The sequence below is a fragment of the Pelodiscus sinensis genome, chromosome 22, assembly GCF_052426305.1.
Source record: "Pelodiscus sinensis isolate ZL-2025 chromosome 22, ASM5242630v1, whole genome shotgun sequence".
Lineage (NCBI taxonomy): Eukaryota > Metazoa > Chordata > Testudines > Trionychidae > Pelodiscus > Pelodiscus sinensis.
Genome location: NC_143073.1, coordinates 12,692,874 through 12,712,603, shown reverse-complemented (window position 1 = coordinate 12,712,603; position 19,730 = coordinate 12,692,874). Strand labels below are relative to the sequence as shown.

Genomic DNA, 19,730 nt, shown 5'->3' with positions numbered 1-19,730 from the left:
GTGGGGAGAGACCCTGAGTGTGTCTATAAGGTGCCACATGACTATTCGTTGTATGTAATTACTGTTTGCTCCTGCTTTGCTTAGGATTGTTAAATATTCACTTGACAGAGCCGTGTTTTGCTCATTGTAATCAGCTTGGTGGTGTGGGCTTGCAAATTGTGTTAATACCAATTGCAATGTCTGTAATTATCGCGGGACTATGAAAAAGAGACGTGGTGCTTAGCCTGGCTCAAAGAGAGAGACACGCTCAGTTTAAAGAATGAGACTCTCTGGGTGTGTGCATGTAAATAGTTCGCTCCAGTTTACCTCGCTTTGCTAGACAGTCAACTGAGGCAGGGGCATTTTGCCCATTCTCATGTTTGGCTATTGTGGGGTCACAGATGATGTCAATACTGAACGTGGGAATTGTGAAATACGGTCACCAAGGCTTGCGATGATTGTGGGAATGCAGCAAAGACAAACGGTGTTTAACCCAGTTCACCAGCAGAGAGACACGGTCAGTTTAAAGGACCTGGGATGGACAAGGGCTCCACGGCCAATGTTCTGTGAGGTTAAGTGGGAAGGACATGTCTGTCAATCAGCAGGATATATGCCCGCCAGCCATGAGCTTTAAGACTGGCTCAGCCTCTTTCTCCCCAGTGACTCAACAGTAGAGCTAGAATAGGTTCCCTAAGGAGTCTCTTTTGTTCTTTTAAATTTACTCCAGCGGATGCTGGAATTTCTTGCGGCTGGGCTGTGCTTTGGGCCAAGAGTTGGAACTACTGAGAGCTGAAATCATCAGGGTTTTTGCCCTAAGCCAAATCCACCACAAGCAGGCGGAAGCAGTGAGCTGCCAGCTGATGGAGAGCTGTGACAAGTGATCAACAGAGCAGTGGTGGTACGATGAGCAGTCAGCAAGGAGGCGGGGAAGAGGGGAGATGAATGGCCAGCAGGGAAGAGAGGAGATGAATGGCCAGGAGGGCAGCAGCGGAGAACAGTGAGCAGGCAGATGGCGAGTGACCAGCAGAACAGGTAAGGTGCCTCTTCACCTCCCATCCTGAGTGGGGAGGCAAACTCTGCGGCTGCATCTCTGAACTCTGGGTCGGCCCTGACCAAGTGCAGCGACTGTGAGTGGGGTGCAGAGAAGGGTTGGGCACGGGACGGGGACAATGACACTGCTGGACATCAGAACCTGAGCAGAAAAGGACACAGCCCAACCTACTTGAGGAGGGGCTCTTTCCTCGTGGTTTAATGTTTCTGAACCCTGTTTGTGGTGTTTCCCCAAATGAATGCCAAGTTACTGCCCTCCCTTCTATTCAATGTTTCTTATCTACGCTCAGACCCTGTGCTGTGAGTGGGGAAGAAAGAGGCACCCAGGGATGGTGTGTGAATTCCCCAGGTTACAGGGTGGGGACTTGAGCCAGTTCTGTGGTGGGTGGATGTCTGAGACCCCCCCCCCCACCACCACCGCAGTAGTTTCGCTCCTGGGCTCAGCAGCTGGCACAGCCTCTCTCTGCTCCCGCCCCGGACAGCTGCGTGAAGCACGGTGGCATCCAGGCTATGATGTCTGATGTGGGGGCTTTGGGGCAAAGAGAGTGGCATAGAACCCTCTCACAGCCTCCCCCTCCACCCTGCACAGTAGAGGGAGGACACCCTGGCTGCTTTCCAGTCACTCCTCTCCCATGGCAAGTCCTTCCCGGCCTTAGCAGCAGGTGTGACTTGCGGGAGGGGATGACGCTGGGTGCCAGGTGGGAAGTGCCCCTCCCATCTGGCTTGAGGCTCCCAGTCTTGTGCTGGCCTTGGAGAAGCTTGGTCGCGGGCTGGGAAAGCTGTCATGCAGCAGCCGATCCTCCCACAGCTGGGCCTGCAGCACTGGAGTGCCCAGCAGGACCAGACTGCACCCGGCTGCCCTGGACCCATGGCCTCTGCATCCACAGTGAATCCCACGCAGGGTGGGGGCCGCCTCTCATGCAGTCACAACCCCTAGAGCCAGCAGCACGTGGTCTGCCCCAGCAGCTCCCCAGCCCCCCTCACCTCTGTGCAGCTCTGGACATGCTCACAAGAAACGCCGCGGTTCCATGGGAGTAGTAGGAGCAAACCCCTCCCCTGCCTCCACCCAGCATGCAGCGCCCCACACAGAGACCACCAGGGGAGCCAGCACCAACTTCTTTTATTGGGGGGGGTAGCACTTTGGCAGCAGCTCAGAAGAATAAAGCCCCCCACCCCTCCAGTGCTTGCCAGGACCGGCTCCACCCTGCGCCCTGCAGGCCTGGGTAGCCTCCCGGCAGCCCTGCAGGGCCCAGCCCCACTCCCTAGGGGGCCGACTCACCCAAGGCAAAGATCCCAGAGGTGGGGGCGCCTCACCCCTCGCCAATTCAAATCTCGACCTTTTGGCCTTGCATAAAGGGGGCTGAGGCGTGCCCGGGCCCAGCGCAGGCAGACACTGCCGAGAGGAGCAGGGAAGGTCCCCTCCTGGGCAAAGGAGCACCCAGCCACAGGCCCAGTCGGCGCCCACAGCGGGTGTCAGGAGCCGAGCGGGGGCGCCGGTCGGGGCTATTTGATGTGGTGGTGGAACTGGATCACGGCTTTCTCCTGCTCGTGCGTCTCGATGGCTCCGGGCCGGAGTCTCCGGATCTCGTGGATGGCATCGACCCCGGTGAGCCTCTGGGCCTTCACCAGGTAGCAGGCCAGCAGAGTTCCCGTCCTGCCAAACCCCAGCAAGCAGTGCACCGCCACCGCCTGGGGGAAGAGCACAGCGCAGGGTTGGGCCAGGCCTGGTACCTTCACCCCCACTCACTCCCCTCCGCCGGGAACAGGCCCAGGGCAGGAGGGGCGCCCCCTCTCCAGGACTGAAAGGCAGAGCTGGGTGCCCCAGATGGAGCGCCCTGGCCGGCCTGGTGATCAGCAGACCCTGATACGTTGCAGGGAGCAGCAGAGAGAAGCCCTGAGGCTGCACTCTGCCCACCTAGCACAAGGCATCCTCTGGGGTGGCAGCAGCCGTGGGACATACCCAGGGGCTGGCAAGCTGCTCGTGCTGCGCTGGCCCAAGCCCTGTTCGCAGTGACGGCTGCCTGGACAGCAGGATCCCCTGACGGGCTGTCAGAGCCCAGAGGGTGGGGCAGGGCAGGAATGGCGCAGTGCCCCCAGCCTCCACGCTGGTGCGGAACGGCACTTGGCCCTGCCCCTATGCAGTGGGAAAGGGAGGAGGAAGGAGCTGAAAGACCCCTCACGCCCTGGGGGACATGAGAGAGCCAGCTGTGCCAGGGCCCTCCCTGGCAGATTACAGGCAGCCAGGGGCCCAGCAGGTGCTATGGGCCAGTTATTCGCCAGCCCTGTGCCCTAGGCAGAGGCTTGCTGTGGCACAGACTGTGCCAGTCTTCATACTTCTGGACATGGGCAGCCATGGAGAGCCACAGTCACTGTCCACGTGGCAGAATCCCCGCCACCAATTCCCACCTCCGCCCAGGGGGGCGAGTCGCCTTCAGCCCTGCTCCCTCCTGCATAGAGTCAGAATGGCACAGCCGGGTGTGTCCAGCCTGAACCTCGGGCCAGGTCCCAGCCCAGCATGTGGCCCGGAGACACCGGCTCTAGGACCAGGGCTGTCCTCATTGCGGAGTGGGTGGGGGGCAGGCCCAGTGGGTACACCAGGAAGGGGAAACTCCAGCACTGCTGGCTCAGAGCTTGGTCCTTTCTCCTGGGACTTGCCTCAGGGGGCAGCAGTTCCTGCCTGCTGGCCCAAAGACCTTCCCTGGGGCACTGGGTGGAGTTGGGGCTCAAAGCAGAGGTCTGCTCAGGCCCAGTTTTAAAGCCCAACGCAGCCCTGCACTGTGCCCAATCCTTTTCAGACACCTCCCCCCATTCCAACGCCACGGCCTTGCCCTTGAGGCTCAGCCCGGTGGGAGCTTCCAGCTCCCTACGTTCTTTCCCCAGACCCAGCACAGTGAGGGGGCAGGCTACACAGCCCTTGTCACATGTGTCACAGGCAGGAGGAGGTGGTAAGAGCTGACCAGAGGCCTAGTGGAGTGGCTCTCAACTTTTTTGGCCCGCTCAACACAGACCTTTCCGCAGACCACCAGCCAACCGCCCATGATGACAAAATGGGTGCAGGAGGATGTGAGGGTATGGAGTCTCGCCAGCAGGTTGGGTGCAGAAGCAGGGTGGACATGGGAGATCTGGGAGGGAGGGAGGATGCAGGAGTGGCATGGAGGTAGGGGGTCTGGGAGAGAGGGTGCAGGAGTGGAGTGGAGTGGGGATTGGGGGTCTGGAATAGGAACAGAGTGGGGGATCTGGGAGGGAGGATGCAGGAGTGGGAGGGGATGGAGGTGGGGGTCTGAGAGGGACACTGCAGGAGCAGGGTGGAGGTGAGGGGTCTGGGAGGGAGGGTACAGGAGCGGGGTGAAGGTGGGGGTCTGGAAGGGAGGGTACAGGAGCGGGGTGGAGGTGGGGGTCTGGAAGGGAGGGTACAGGAGCGGGGTGGAGGTGGGGGTCTGGAAGGGAGGGTACAGGAGTGGGGTGGAGGTGGGGGTCTGGGAGGGAGGATACAGGAGTGGGATGGAGGTGGGGGTCTGGGAGGGAGGGTACAGGAGTGGGATGGAGGTGGAGGTCTGGGAGGGAGGTAGCAGGAGTGGGATGGAGGTGGGGGTCTGGGAGGGAGGATACAGGAGTGGGATGGAGGTGGGGGTCTGGGAGGGAGGATACAGGAGTGGGATGGAGGTGGGGGTCTGGGAGGGAGGGTACAGGAGTGGGATGGAGGTGGGGGTCTGGGAGGGAGGTAGCAGGAGTGGGATGGAGGTGGGGGTCTGGGAGGGAGGTAGCAGGAGTGGGATGGAGGTGGGGGTCTGGGAGGGAGGGTACAGGAGTGGGATGGAGGTGGGGGTCTGGGAGGGAGGTAGCAGGAGTGGGATGGAGGTGGGGGTCTGGGAGGGAGGATACAGGAGTGGGATGGAGGTGGGGGTCTGGGAGGGAGGATACAGGAGTGGGATGGAGGTGGGGGTCTGGGAGGGAGGATACAGGAGTGGGATGGAGGTGGGGGTCTGGGAGGGAGGATACAGGAGTAGGATGGAGGTGGGGGTCTGGGAGGGAGGATACAGGAGTGGGATGGAGGTGGGGGTCTGGGAGGGAGGTAGCAGGAGTGGGATGGAGGTGGGGGTCTGGGAGGGAGGTAGCAGGAGTGGGATGGAGGTGGGGGTCTGGGAGGGAGGTAGCAGGAGTGGGATGGAGGTGGGGGTCTGGGAGGGAGGTAGCAGGAGTGGGATGGAGGTGGGGGTCTGGGAGGGAGGGTACAGGAGTGGGAGGGGGTGGAGGTGGGGGTCTGGGAGGGAGGATACAGGAGTGGGATGGAGGTGGGGGTCTGAGGGAGGTAGCAGGAGTGGGATGGAGGTGGGGGTCTGGGAGGGAGGGTACAGGAGTGGGATGGAGGTGGGGGTCTGGGAGGAAGGGTACAGGAGTGGGATGGAGGTGGGGGTCTGGGAGGGAGGTAGCAGGAGTGGGATGGAGGTGGGGGTCTGGGAGGGAGGATACAGAAGTAGGAGCAGGGTGGAGGTGGGGGTCTGGGAGGGAAGGTGCAGGAGCAGGGTGGGGTGCAAGGTCTTGGTGGGAGGGGGGGTGAGAGGTAGGGGTGCAGGGTCTGGGCATGAGGGCGATGGGGGTGCTTACCTGGCTCCTGCCTGCTGCTGCACTGGCTGTGATTCTAGCCAAAGGGAGCAGCAGAGAAAGCCTCCAGGCAAGTGGTTCCCCAGCCAGGGAGAGGGGAAGCAGCAGCGCGTGGAACCGCTTCCCTCTCCTGCGAGCCAGATCCAGCCCGCGAGGCTCTCCCCACCCACATCAGCAAGCCACCTGTGGCTCCCACGAGGGGCTGCGGGGCTGGAAGGCCAGTAAAGCCTCCCTGCCTCGGCAGAGGGGGGTGCGAGTCCTGAGCCCATGGCCACCTGCCAGATCGTCGCTGCTCTCGAGGGTTGGGTTGGGGCCCAGCAGGCTGCAGGACTCCAGCAAAAAGGGAAGGGCACAGGGGGAGACGGGGCACTTGGTGACCCCAGACCAGCAGCCAATTACACTGCACTGGGGGAACGGAGGCAGACGGACCAGACCTCTCCCTTGGCGTTGGCGTCCTCGGTGATCTGCAGGAAGCGCTTGATCAGCTCCAGCGAGGGGGCGCAGAAGTCAGGGATGCGGAGACGATGGACCACGATGCCAGGGCAGGTGTCGTGGTAGGGGGGGCTGCGCTCACTCAGCGACACCAGGTGCCGGATGCCGTGCTCGTGCATGTATTGATAGTGTGCGGGCAGTCGCGGCATGGCCAGCCCTGCCAGCTTGCCAGGCACCACCCAGGAGAAGTTCGGAGGGACGGCCGATGCCATCGGTGCTGCAGGCAGACACAGCAGTGTTAGAAAGCGCCCTGTGCGCCAGCAAGTTCCTAGCACCCTGCCGCCCCATGCATCTCCAGCTAGAGATGTAAAATCCTTTGAAATAGTTAACCGGGTAAACCTTGGCTACGTCTACACTGGCATGATTTTCCGAAAATGCTTTTAACGGAAAAGTTTTCCGTTAAAAGCATTTTCGGAAAAGAGCGTCTAGATTGGCACGGACGCTTTTCCGCAAAAGCACTAGCTTTTCCGCCAAAAAGCCCCGATGGCCATTTTTGTGATCGGGGCTTTTTTGCAGAAAACAAATCTGAGCTGTCTACACTGGCCCTTTTGCGCAAAAGGGACTTTTGCCCGAATGGGAGCAGCATAGTATTTCCACAAAAAGCACTGATTTCTTACAGTAGGAAGTCAGTGCTTTTGCGGAAATTCAAGCAGCCAGTCTAGACAGCTGGCAAGTTTTTCCGGAAAAGCGGCTGATTTTCCGGAAAAACTGGCCAGTCTAGACACAGCCCTTGTGTGTAACTGGTTAATCACCACATTCTGGGTCCAGCTGGCCAGGCTGGTTAACCGGTTACCTTGTAAGCAGGCTGATAAGCCCTGGTAAGCCTCTTATATCCCTATCTCCAACCTGGCCCAGGGCCTCCCTCCAACCCCATCCTTGGCTCCAACCTCTGCTGCTCCAGGGCAGTGGGGGGCGGGAGGTGAGGGGGAAGGAGGCACCATCTCCTCCCTTGTCGCTCTATGCGCTCTGCAGATAGCTACCTGGCAAGGGGGCCAGGCACTTGCATGGTGGCACCAGCCCTGCCCCACGTGTCCAACACAGACTCCAGCTGCTTGAGCTGGCCCAGCATGCCAGGTGGCAGCGGAGGGCTAGATACTCAAGCCAGGGCCGGGCTAGTCGGCCTCTCATTCAATGGGGCTGGGTAGGGAGCTGCCAGCCCACAGCCCTCCCAGCATCCCAGGCAGATCCAGCTGTAGTCACTGCGCTGTGCGAACGGGTGCAGAGCTAAGAGACCCAGGAACCCAGACACGTGTAGATGAACTGGAGAGGGGTCAGTGCAGAGCCACGGGGATGACTTGACCAATCAGAAAGCCAGCCTGAGAGACGGCAGGAGCACGTAGTATTTAGCTTCACAAAGGAAAGGTGAAGGGGTGGCTCCTAACCCTATGTGGGGAACAAAGCGCTGATCTAGCAGAGAAAGGTCTAACACAATCCCACGGCCGGAAGCTGAAGCCAGGCAAATCCGGCCCAGATAGAAGGCATCCGGGTGCCACAGTGGCCCCTAAAAAAGCTGGAGTATCTGGCCGGGGTTTCAGACAGTCACAGACAAGGGGGAGCAAGGTGCCCAGCCCGTGGATGGTGCCTGGCCCCAAGCTGTCGAGCAGCACCTGACAGAGGCCAGCCCGTCAGTGCTGTGATCTCTGCTGGTTCCTCCTCCAGGAAGTGCTTCTGCATTCCTTCCTGCTGCCCTCCCCTCACCAGGCCATGCAGGGCCAAAGGAGGACTCCTTCCCTAGCCAGCCGGGGTCCCCAGGGCTCCCACTGGGCACTAGGAATAGGCCCTAGCCACTCAGCGCCCTGCCTGAGACGGGGACCAAACCATGCTCCTGGCTGGGGTACCAGAGAGAGATTTTTGAAAGCGCTCCCCATGTAGTTGTCCCCCCCCCCCACTCGCCACATGCACCCACAGCCCCCTGCTGTTCCCGGCTCTGCTCAGGTGTGCTCCTTGTGTGCAACTGGGGCTCGGGCCCTGCTGTGACAAGCGCCAGAGGAAAGCGACCCTGGCCCGGCCCAGCCCATCCGTCGAGTCCCAAGGCACAGAAATGGAGCCCTGGTCCTTATAAACCCCGCGCGTCGTCTCGGTCTCCTCTAGGAAAACGATTGACGCTTTTTGGAGTCAGATTAAACAGGGGGCAAAGGGCAGACAAGCCCTAAATTACTGCTAGGCCCCGGCTCTCGTTTTCACTGTTCCACAGAAGAAGCTCACCCCATGGAGCCCCAGGGCTCGGCTGGGCTACCAGTGTCACCCCGCGTCACCTCCTGGCAACTGCACAATGGGCACATTTCAGCCAGCCAGCAGCATGGGGAGCCTCAGTTTCCCTCAGATCCCCAGGGTGGGTGAAGCAGGGGAAAACGACACCCAGACTCCCTGCCCCAGGTACAACTCTGCCTGCCTCAGTGTGCCAGCACCCCCGGCTGAGAACGCAATGACCTGTGGCTGCACTGGCCTCCAGCAGCTCCCAGGTGGCTTCCCCTATACATGCTTTAGCAATGCAAGGAGAGGGAGGGACTCAGGCCCTGTCAGGCCCAGCAGAGCAGCTGTTCCGCACCAAGTGGCACGGACAAGCCAGTGGCACATCCTAGACGGATTATCAAACACTCTCACGGTGTCATTTTCTTCAAGCTCTCAGAATAATTATTTAGCCAGAACCTTTGGGATATCTCTCAGAAAATGTCATCTTGGCCCCACGGGGCATTTACCCCTTTAAACCGCTTGCTCCTTACTTGCTACAGTAATATCATGCACTGGTGAGCTCTGCACCTTGCTTTAAAGGAGGTCTGTTGCCGTGTTTGGTTTTATGAGAGCAGAATAAGCAGTCCCCTCTGCTCACATTTCAAGTCTGCCCATTGCAGCAGGGCCTGGATTTCTGTGCCTGTGCTAACTGCAGTGGTCAGGGGACACTCCGGGGACATCCACTCACATGGGATTTTCCACCCTCCCTGCTCAGTGCTGCCCTGTGTCATACAGGGGTGATCACAGTGGTCCCTTCTGGTCGTGGTCGGTGACCACAGAATTCAGCCTCTGGTGCCTGCAGCCCGTGTGATGCCTGGACAATGGATGGGGCAGCGATCCTGGCGCTGGATGGGCAACCAGACCCATTGGGGCTGCTGCCTTTTAGGATGCCATGGTGGAAAGTCTATGCCTAGCACTGGACAGCTGGGGCCACTCTGGGGGTATGTCTACACTACCCTCCTAGTTCGAACTAGGAGGGTAATGTATGCATACCGCACTTGCTAATGAAGCCCGGGATTTGAATTTCCCGGGCTTCATTAGCATAAGCGGGGAGCCGCCATTTTTAAATCCCCGCTGCTTCGAACCCCGTGTAGCGCGGCTACACGGGGCTCGAACTAGGTAGTTCGGACTAGGGTCCTATTCCGAACTACCGGTACTCCTCGTGAAACGAGGTGTACCGGTAGTTCGGAATAGGCACCCTAGTCCGAACTACCTAGTTCGAGCCCCGTGTAGCCGCGCTACACGGGGTTCGAAGCAGCGGGGATTTAAAAATGGCGGCTCCCCGCTTATGCTAATGAAGCCCGGGAAATTCAAATCCCGGGCTTCATTAGCAAGTGCGGTATGCATACATTACCCCGCTAGTTCGAACTAGCGGGGTAGTGTAGACATACCCTGGAGTCATAAACCACAGGGCTGAGGGTTTGAGGCAGGTCAGTGAGACAGGAAGCCGGGAGGGGCAATGCCTGGCGGGCATGGCCACGCACCCCTGAGCCTGGCACCTCCCAGCGTACCACCTCCTGCCTAACACTTGCACCCCCATAGCCCGGCATCCACAGCACCCCAAGTCGGGCAAAGGACTGAGCCCAATTCAGCTAGAACCCTTGATCTGGCACCTGCCCCCCTTCCCAGCACCCACAACTCCCCCAGTCCGGCACCCCCAGCCCCTGGAGCCTGGCAGGGCGGGCACCCACTCTGCCTGACCCCCCCCCCCCAGCCCGGAGCCTGGCACTGCTGCCCCCCGCCAGGCGCCCCCACACCGCAGCCTGCCACTCACAGCTGCTCCCGCCTGGCGCAGCAGGCGCCCCCCGAGACCGCGCCCCCCCCCCTCCCGACTCGCCCTTCGGGCTGCAGCAGGCGGAGGCCACGGCCGCGTAACTTCACCAAATTTGCGACTTTGGGTGCACTGAGCACGCGCACCCGGACTGAGCAAACTCAGTAGCCTTCGCTGTAGCCGCTGCCCTCGTAGAATTTGCTTCCTCCTCTTTGGAGGGGTTTAAAATGATGAAGGGGGGCAAATTGCAACGGGGGGGGGGGGGGGGTCATGGTCTGAGCAGGGGGCAGACATTTGCCGGCTGGAGGGATCAAGCTACTGTAGGTAGCGTCAGAAGAGGGGCTAGAGGGGAAAAATTGGGGGGGGGGGTGGTAGCCGGGGTTAAGTGGGGGGGGGGAGGACTAACACTACCAGACCCGTTTCGGGAGGGGGAGAGGAGGGGGCAGTTACCCCGCAGTACGAGCCTCCTGCTGTCCTTGTAAATATCGGGTTGCAAAGGGTTTTTTCTTTCTCTTCCCTGGACGCTGCATGTCAGCCCCCGAGCAGGGGGCGGGCTCCTGGGTTTGAGATCTTAAAGGCACAGGCCTCCCAATCCCTAGACGTCAATGCTTAGACACAGCGGCTGCGTCTAGACTGGCAAGTTTTTCTGCAAAATCCTCTGATTTGCAGAAAAACTTGCCAGCTGTCTACACTGGCCACTTGAATTTCCGGAAAAACACTGACGATCTCATGTAAGATGGTCAGTGATTTTCCGGAAATACTATGCTGCTCCCGTTTGGGCAAAAGTCTTTTTCTGAAAGACTTTTGCGCAAAAGGGCCAGTGTAAACAGCACAGTAGTGTTTTCCGCAAAAAAGCCCCGATTGCGAAAATGGCGATCGGGGCTTTTTTGCAGAAAAGCGTGTCTAGATTGGCCACGGATGCTTTTCCGCAAAAATGCTTTTGCGGAAAAGCATCCTGCCAATCTAGACGCGCTTTTCCGAAAATGCTTTTAATGGAAAACTTTTCTGTTAAAAGCATTTTCAGAAAATCATGCCAGTGTAGACGTAGCCTGAATGTATACAAGTGTGAAATATTGTACAGCCAGTTCCTGCCTCAAACTCTGCCTCTCACGTTTGGAGTATTTAAGATTCTTCTCTCAGTTTCTATGTCGATATGAAGTCACTGCAGCTCCTTTCTCTTCTGTACTGTGCTGAGGTGCTAAACTCCCTCCCAGAGCCCGCACATCCATACCCCCTCCTGTACGGCAATCCCCTGCCCCAGGGCAGAGCCCGCATCCCCCACCCAAACTCCCCCTAGCCTGCACCCCTCCTGCACCCAAACTCCATCCCAGAGCCTGCGCCCCAAACAGGTTAACCTTTTGTGGGCCCTCATGGGGGCAATGGGGACATGGGGCAGAGTCCTCAGAGCAGGGGTCTCCAACCTTTTTAAGCACGAGATCACTTTTTGAATTTAAGTGCAATCCAAGATCTACCTCATATATAAATACCCTGGCCCCGCTTCCTTCCTACCCCTTCTGCAAGGCCCCGCCCCTGCTCCCTCTATCCTCCCTCTCTTGCCCATCCTCACTCACTTTCATCAGCCTGGGGCAGAGGGTTGGGGGCGCAGGCTTTGGTCTTGGATTAAGGGATCTGTAGTGTGATAAGGGCTCTGAGCTGCTCTTGGGACAGGCAGGTGGACATAGGAGGGGTTTCTAGGTGCAGGCTTTGGGAGGGTGTTTGGATGCAGAGGTGCTCAGAGCTACGATAAGGGCTTGGGTATAGGAGGGGGTTCATGACTAGGGTAGGAGTTTGGGATGTGGGCTCCATTTGGGCACTGCTGGTGGCTCCTGGGTGGTGATGCAGTGGGGCTAAGGCAGGCTCACCCGCGCCCTGGCCCTGAACCACTCCCTAAAGCAGCCAGCAAACTCCATCCCTAGTCTTGTCGTGCCCCCTCTCTGCTCCGTGGAGAAAGGAGAAAGAATGGGAGAGAAAGCACAGAAAGCAGGAGACTCTCGGAGGGAGGGGTAGCTCCAAGGCAGAGGGCAGGAGATGTGCAGCAGTGCCAGGAGGGGCAGCTGAAGTGCTGGCACTTGATAGCCTCTTGGCCAAACCCATCAGGATCACCTGTCAGGGGCTCCAAGATCTACCAGTAGATCCCGATCGACTGTCTGGTGACCACTGCCTCAGAGTGAGGGGCTGGCCAGGGGCAATGGGTCATGTCACCGCAGGGACAACCCTGCTCCACCCAGCCCAGTAAAAGGGCACTGTTTACAAACTGGCATCCGCCAGACACAGAGTGACCTCTTGGCCCTGCGCTGCTGCCATTATGCTTCTTCCCCTTGGGGGTGGGCCCATGCCGCACCATGCTACCCCTGCCCCCCACCCAGCACCCCTCTGACCTCCTACACCCAGTGCCACACCACTCAGAGACCCTCACATGATCATCCAAAAATGTTAAGTAGTTGTTATTGGTTTTAGGAATTCCAGCTCTGTGTCTATTGTAGCACTTGCTATGATTTTTGTACTTTGATTTGTAATTAGGAGTTTTTAATCCTACAGCAGAGGCATAGCAAAGGGGGATTTGACTGGGGAGGAGGTGCTGGGTTGCTTAGCTCTGAAGGAGGGAAATTTAGTGGAAGGCTCTGGGGTTGCTTGTCTCTGAAGGAAGGGGATTTGGGTGGTGGGGGCGGGGGGCTCTGGGTTTGCCTGTCTCTGAGGGAGGGGGATTTGGTTGTGGGAGGTGCTTGGGGTGCCTGGCTCTGGCATCAGCTGGTAGAAAACCTGCCAGTCTCCAGCGGCAGCCCCTGGTCAGGCAGGCCAGGGCCAAGGGGCTTGGAGCAGGGGGTGGGGGGCCAGAGGCATGTCAGGGCAGGCAATGGCAGGGGGAGAGCACAAGTGAGGGTGGATCTTGAGAGGAAGAGGTAGCTCAGAAGCATTTTGGGTGGGTGGGACAGTGTGTGGGGGGGGGCCTTGGGGCAAGAACAGCAGGGTGGGGGATGACGGGTCTGAGTGCTTGTGCCCCCCAACCCCACATTTTGTGCAGCAGTGCCCAGCCAAGGCAAGGGACAGCACATGTTAAAGACCCAGAGTAAAGTGATGGCTTGGCTGGTGGGGAAGGGAGAAGAGCTTTGTCATTTGTGAACTCCGCCCGCAAGTGCTGGGAGTGGAGGCGTGGGGAGCCCCTTCCCCGTACACTGAATTTGCCAGTGACCTGCCGCCTGGCACCCAGTTCCCTACCCACTGACTTCCAGCCACTCACCCGCCTGTCACTGGACTGCCTCACTTGATTGCATCCAGACACAAAACGCTATCAAGCAACTGATGGCACCATCCGCGCACTGGAATGGTACCAAGCCCGCGTGACCCAGGCAAGACTTGTCCTTGCCAGCCCACTGGTAACACTCAGGCTGTGTCTCGACTGGCAAGTTTTTCCGCAAAATCATCTGATTTTGCAGAAAAACTTGCCAGCTGTCTACACTGGCCACTTGAATTTCTGGAAAAACACTGACGATCTCATGTAAGATCATCAGTGATTTTCCGGAAATACTATGCTGCTCCCGTTTGGGCAAAAGTCTTTTTCCGAAAGACTTTTCCGCAAAAGGGCCAGTGTAGACAGCACAGTACTGTTTTCCGCAAAAAAGCCCTGATCGAGAAAATGGCGATCGGGGTTTTTTTGCGGAAAAGCACGTCTAGATTGGCCACGGACGCTTTTCCACAAAAAGTGCTTTTGCAGAAAAGCATCCTGCCAATCTAGATGCGCTTTTCCGAAAATGCTTTTAACGGAAAACTTTTCTGTTAAAAGCATTTTCAGAAAATCATGCCAGGGTAGACGTAGCCTCATGGCGTGTCTAAACTACATGGCTCCATCGACGGAGCCATGTAGATGAGGCTGATGGGCAGAGGGAAATGAAGCCGCAATTTAAATAATCGCGGCTTCATTTAAATTTAAATGGCTGTCGCACTCTGCCAGCCAGCTGACGATCAGCTGTTTGTCGGCAGATCAGAGCAGTCTAGATGCTCCCCCGTCGACATGAAAGCCCTTTGTCGACCTCCCCGGCAAACCTCATCCCTCGAGGCATACGGGGGGATGTCGACAAAGGGCTTTCATGTCGACGGGGGAGCGTCTAGACTGCCCTGATCTGCCAACAAACAGCTGATTGTCAGCTGGTTGGCAGAGCACGGCAGCCATTTAAATTTAAATGAAGCCGCGATTATTTAAATTGCGGCTTCATTTCCCTCTGCCCATCAGCCTCATCTACATGGCTCCGTTGATGGAGCCATGTAGTTTAGACACACCCCTAGAGGGCTTTAGCAAGGAGGCCCACATTGTTCCCATTTTACAGCTGGGGAAACTGAGGCACAGTGGGGGCTGTGACATGCCTGAGGTCACACACCAGGCTGGACTAGAAGCTCAGTTTCCAGTGGTTCAGGGGCTGTCTACATGGGTCGCAAAGATGTGAGTGCAGCACAGACCAGCATAACCTGGCTCGCTGCAATCTGATTAATGTGGGGAACAACCGCAGGGTGGGGGGGCTTCAGCAATCACACCCTGTCTAGCTTGTGCTGCGATCAAGCCACCCCTGCTCAAAGGAGACAGCGAAGGGCAGAGATGGATATCCGGCAGCCACCTCCTGCCCCTGCTTCTCCCATCCGCTCAGCCCTGCCCCCAGGCTTGCTGAGGCCTATGGGGGGAATGCTTCAGAACTAGCCAATTCACTCCCCTCATGCTGCAACACCAGCCTAGAGGCACCACAGGGCCTGGCCCCTGGGTCCCCACAGTGTGGGAGAAAACAGGGCCTGACCTGACCCCCAGTGCAAGGGATCCACTTGAGGGCCCTAGCACCAAAATCTCACTGGGCCTCTCTAGGAGGCACTGGTTCTGGTTCAGTTCCAGGGCAGGGGGTAGAGGCTGGATCACGGAGGTATGGATGGGCTCTGGAGATCCGTCCCTTCTAGGGGGCACCAGCCCCCATCTAACCCCATGCGGGCAGTGTAGAATCAAAGAACACTAGAGCTGGAAGCGACCTCGAGAGGTCATCGAGTCCAGTCCCCTGCCCTCACGGCCGGACCAATCACCCAGGGCCGCTCAACACATGGCCCGTGGACTGCATGCTGTCCACGGCCAGTTTGTTTGCGCCCCGTGGTGCAGTTTGGGATTCTGTGGGGATCAACACGTGGCCGGCGAGTGGGAGCCAAAACAAAAAAGTGGTCAGTGTAATGATCTTCTCTTGAGATGCATTTTAGTAGTTAAATTCTTGGACTGTCATTGCTCATGAAAAGTGCTGTCACATGGGTAGAAATTGGGTAAATATTACATTTTATTAATATCAGTAGAACTGACTTAAATGGGGCCTGTATGTTGTGTAGTCTTGCCTTAATCTTTGCATTCATGCCTATCAGCGTGAGAGAAACTATTTGTATATATTTGCTTGCATATTCAACCACACTTGAGTTGAGGCTGTCACCATGTTCTGTAAGTATCAGTGTGGCCCCTGGGGCTTCCAAAGTGGAGTTGCCCTAGTTCATCCCTGACAGGTGTCTGTCTAATGTGGTTTTAAATATCTCCAGTGATGGAGATTTCGCAATCTCCCTAGGCAATTTACTCCAGTGTTTAACCATCCCGACAGACAGGAAGTTTTTCCTAATGTCCAACCTAAACCTCCCTTGCTGCAATTTAAGTCCATTGCTTCTCATCCTAATCTCAGAGGCCAAGGAGAACAATTTTTCTTCCTCCTCCTTATGATACTCTTTAAGGATATGTGTACACTAGCCCCCTAGTGCGAACTAAGGAGGCTAATGTAGGCATTCAAAGTTTGCAAATGAAGCCCGGGATTTAAATATCCCGGGCTTCATTTGCATCTTCCTGGACGCCGCCATTTTTAAATGTCCCTTAGTCTGAACTCCGTGCCCGTGGCTACACGCGGCACGGAGTAGGTAGTTCGAATTAGAATCTCTAATTCGAACTACCAGTACACCTCATTCCACAAGGAGTAACGGTAGTTTGAATTAGAATTCCTAATTCGAACTACCTACTCCGTGCCGCGTGTAGCCGCGGGCACGGAGTTCGGACTAAGGGACATTTAAAAATGGAGGCGCCCGGGAAGATGCAAATGAAGCCCGGGATATTTAAATCCTGGGCTTCATTTGCAACTTCGATTGCCTACATTAGCCTCCCTAGTTCGAACTAGGGGGCTAGTGTAGACATACCCTTAGATACTTGAAAGCTGCTCTCATGTCCCTTTTCGGTCTTCTCTTTTCCAAGGTAAATAAGGCCAATTTCTTCAGCCTTGCCTCATATTTCATGTTCTCTAGACCTTTCATCATTTGTGTTGATCTTCTTTGGACTTTCTCCACTTTCTCCACGTTTCCTGAAATGTGGCGCCCAGAACTGGACAGGATACTCCAGCTGGGGCCCAATATAGATGGCTCATTCCCTGCCTAGAGGACGTGCGACTGGGCGGGTTAATTTCCAGTCCTCCTGTTTATTCTTTTCCTAAGCCAGGAGGGCTCAGTAGTTCTGATGGGGGCCCTGCAGGAAGGCAGCCTGCAGTGCCCCCTGCCTGCCCTGAGACTGCAGGTGTTAAACAGCTGTCCAGCCCACCCTAGAGGTGACTGCATTTCAGCGTGCCTGAAGCAACACAGCACCAGCAATGGACCGGAGAATGGCTCCCTAGCATGGCTTGCTCATGACTGCTTCAGTCCTGTTGGATGGGCCTCAGCCTCTTTTCTTCCCCTCCCCTGCTTTGCAGTGGGGCTGTAGACTCTGGGGGAGAGGGGTGGAGGCAGGCAGAGGTGTCTCCCTGCAGCAGATGTAGACACGTCTCTGTATTAATCATTTTCTCATTGAAGTTTTTAGCTTTGTATTGAGTCCTTTTACATGGAAACTTTGTATTACGTCTTGGTAGAATAGTCCCTAGGACAGAGGCAGAGACTGTCCCTGTGGGGTGAATGAGGTGGGAATGGATAAGGCGGAAGGTGAGCACCTCTGGGCAGTTGCAAAGGTTGGAGAGGGGATGGAAGCCAGATCCAAGATCAACAAGCCCTGGGAAGTGGGCCCATTAAAAGGAGACTGGGCCTGTGGATGCCTTGGGGGTCTGCAGCAAGGGCCTGCTTTGGGAAGCCCCCTCTTTGGAGGTGAATGTGGCAGCATTGAGACACCACCCAGAAGCTGGCGCCACAGACACGAACTGCAGATTCATGGGACGGCTCTCACAGATCTTGCACATGCATAAGAGGATAGATCTGCACGCGAGGGGGCAGTGGTGTAACGAGGTGGCCGGAGGGGTCAGTTGCCCCTGGGCACCATGCTATGGAGGTGCCAATTTAATCCCATTCTGCCCCCCCCCCCCCCAGTGCTCCTACTCCGCCTGCCACCGGCACCTGGAACCTCCTCCCTGCCTCTCTGCTCCAAGCCCAACCCTCTTCCATCTCGACTGGCAGGTTAGTGCATAGGGGAGCCCAGCCTCAAACTGTAGGGGGTGGGGAAAGATGCCGTACAAGAAGCGAATTGTGAGTGTTTTTGACCACAATACCCAGTCCCTCGTAATTTGCAACCCATGGACCAGGAACAAAAGGCCCCCTCCCAAGGCAAAACACCAGCATCCCCTGAGTCCGTTATCAAGGAGGGAGCAAATTGTGAGTGTTTTCGACCACAATACCCAGTCCCTCTGAATTTGCAACCAGCAAAGGTAGCAAGTCCCGAGCAGTAGCACCGAATTCCATGTATGCATGACAGAAACTGCAACAGTCGCAAAAAATGGAGAGTTTCACTTTCTGTCACTGCACCAGGGCCGCGGGGAGGACTTTCCCGGATGTGGGGGGGGTCGCTATTTTGCTGAGCGCCGGGGCCGCGGAGAAGACTTGCCCGGGTGTGGGGGGGTCACTATTTCGCTGAGCACTGGAGCTGGGGGGAGAACTTGCCCGGGGGGCTTTACGCGGCGGCTGGAAAAGTACTTGTGTCTAACTCAGAACCAAAGACCCGGCCTGCAGGCCTGGGGGGGCTACACGAGACCCTCCTCGCAGCGCCCTGCTGTGCCCACCGCACAGCGGTCAAGCCAGAGATCTGGGGCAGGAAGCCAATCATGGCTGGAGCAAGAAAAAGCCCGGCGGAAACTCCATCCAGGAGCAGGGAGGTGGCGCAATAACAGTGCCTAAGCGAGCTTCCGAAGGGCGCCAGGATTATTCTGGTCAGACGGGGAAACTGAGCCACGGAGGGGGAAAGCGACTTACTCAAGGTCACATAACAGACCAGGGGCAGAGCTCTATGAAAATCCTTCCTCTCTGGCCTCCCAGGCCTGCGCTGTCTCCACTGGGCTAACGCTCTCCTGTTCAGGACTTTAGAGATCTCTTTCCATTTCCCAAGTGATTCAGGGACCCCTGTAATGGGGGCCCCGCAACCTGGCTGAAGGGCTGCTGCTGGGAAATGAATTCAAAGTGGAAAAGTTACACAGCGTGGGCCCTTCTCCCCCCACCTCCTGCACCCATCTCCCTGAACAAACTCCTACAGGTATCCGCCTTTGTACTCGGAGGCTGGGTGCCTTGCGCTCTTCTGCCAACAGCGTCCTCTCCAAGCCCCCAGAATATCTGATGTTAGCACCTCACTGAAAGTGCCCCCCCCACTCCGGATGGCAGCCTGCGGCAAGTGTAGCCGGGCTGATGGCCGAGTGCAGTGATGTGCCGAGCGTGGGCACTCCGGGCACTCCAAGACAGGACTGCTTTGCAAACGGGGCACCCCTGAAAACTGTTTGTCCGGAGTGGGGGTCGGGTCCCTTTAAGCACAGCCCTCGGCTAGCCTGAGGCAGCATCTCCACGCTCTAAGTCCTAACCTGATGCCCTGCTGGCACTGCTTCCGGCCATCCTAACCTCGGATCAGGGTCCACTCAATGTGGACACGCTAGTTCGAATTAGCAAAATGCTAATTCGAACTAGTTTTTAGGTCTAGATGCACGAGTTCGAATTAGCTTAGTTCGAATTAACTAATTTGAATTAAGTTAGTTCGAATTAGTGCTGTAGTGTAGACGTACCCTAACTTTAAAAACAACGAGTGGTCCTGTGGCCCCTTAGAAATATATAGATAATCGTGGACTTTCGTTAGCAAAACCCATTTCATCAGATGGAGTGGGTTTTGCGCACGAAAGCTCATGATTCTCTCTATATTTCTAAGGTGCCACAGGACCACTTGTTGGTTTTAAAGTCAATGGTGTGTGCAATTTGCATGCACCTCACCTCCCTTCATGGGCCCTTGCTTTAAGTCCGTGTCACTATTGTAATAGCGGTAGGAAAAAACTATGCAGATGAAAACAAGCAGAATCTGGCAACCTTGCTGGGGCATTCTGTAGCTTGTCATCGCACTGGGATAGGAACTCCCTGCCAACCTCATGTTGAAGGAGTGTGTTTGCACACACAAAGACACACATGCTTATACCAGCACTTCCCCACTCCCCCCCAACCCCCGCCCATCACTTCCACTTCCTTCTGCAATGCTCAGAATTTCCCCATATTCCTTGTTTTCTGTCATTACCCAAATCAGCCTTTTCCCTCTCCTGGCCTTCCTCACTCAGACACACTGGCCTTGGCGCCCTGGCAGCACGCCCCTGAGAACGCAGCCCAGCACACTCAACTTCAG

At 57.0% G+C, this 19,730-nt stretch overlaps 1 protein-coding gene across 2 annotated transcripts; it reads right to left on the bottom strand.

Annotated features, from left to right (window-relative positions):
- Positions 1-2,132: 2,132 nt before the first annotated feature.
- Positions 2,133-10,733, bottom strand: DUSP23 (dual specificity phosphatase 23). Of its 2 annotated transcripts, none has more exons than XM_075907244.2 (3): positions 10,577-10,733; positions 6,066-6,340; positions 2,133-2,718 (listed from the first exon to the last, which is right to left on the bottom strand). In XM_075907244.2, the coding sequence occupies exons 2-3, from the start codon at positions 6,333-6,335 to the stop codon at positions 2,533-2,535; spliced, it is 456 nt and encodes a 151-aa protein (XP_075763359.1). In that variant the 5' UTR covers positions 6,336-6,340; positions 10,577-10,733; the 3' UTR covers positions 2,133-2,532. The 2 variants fall into 2 exon arrangements, with proteins under 2 accessions (XP_075763359.1, XP_075763360.1); XM_075907245.2 differs by lacking the exon at positions 10,577-10,733 and adding an exon at positions 10,130-10,281.
- Between the last annotated feature and the right edge of the window lie 8,997 nt (positions 10,734-19,730).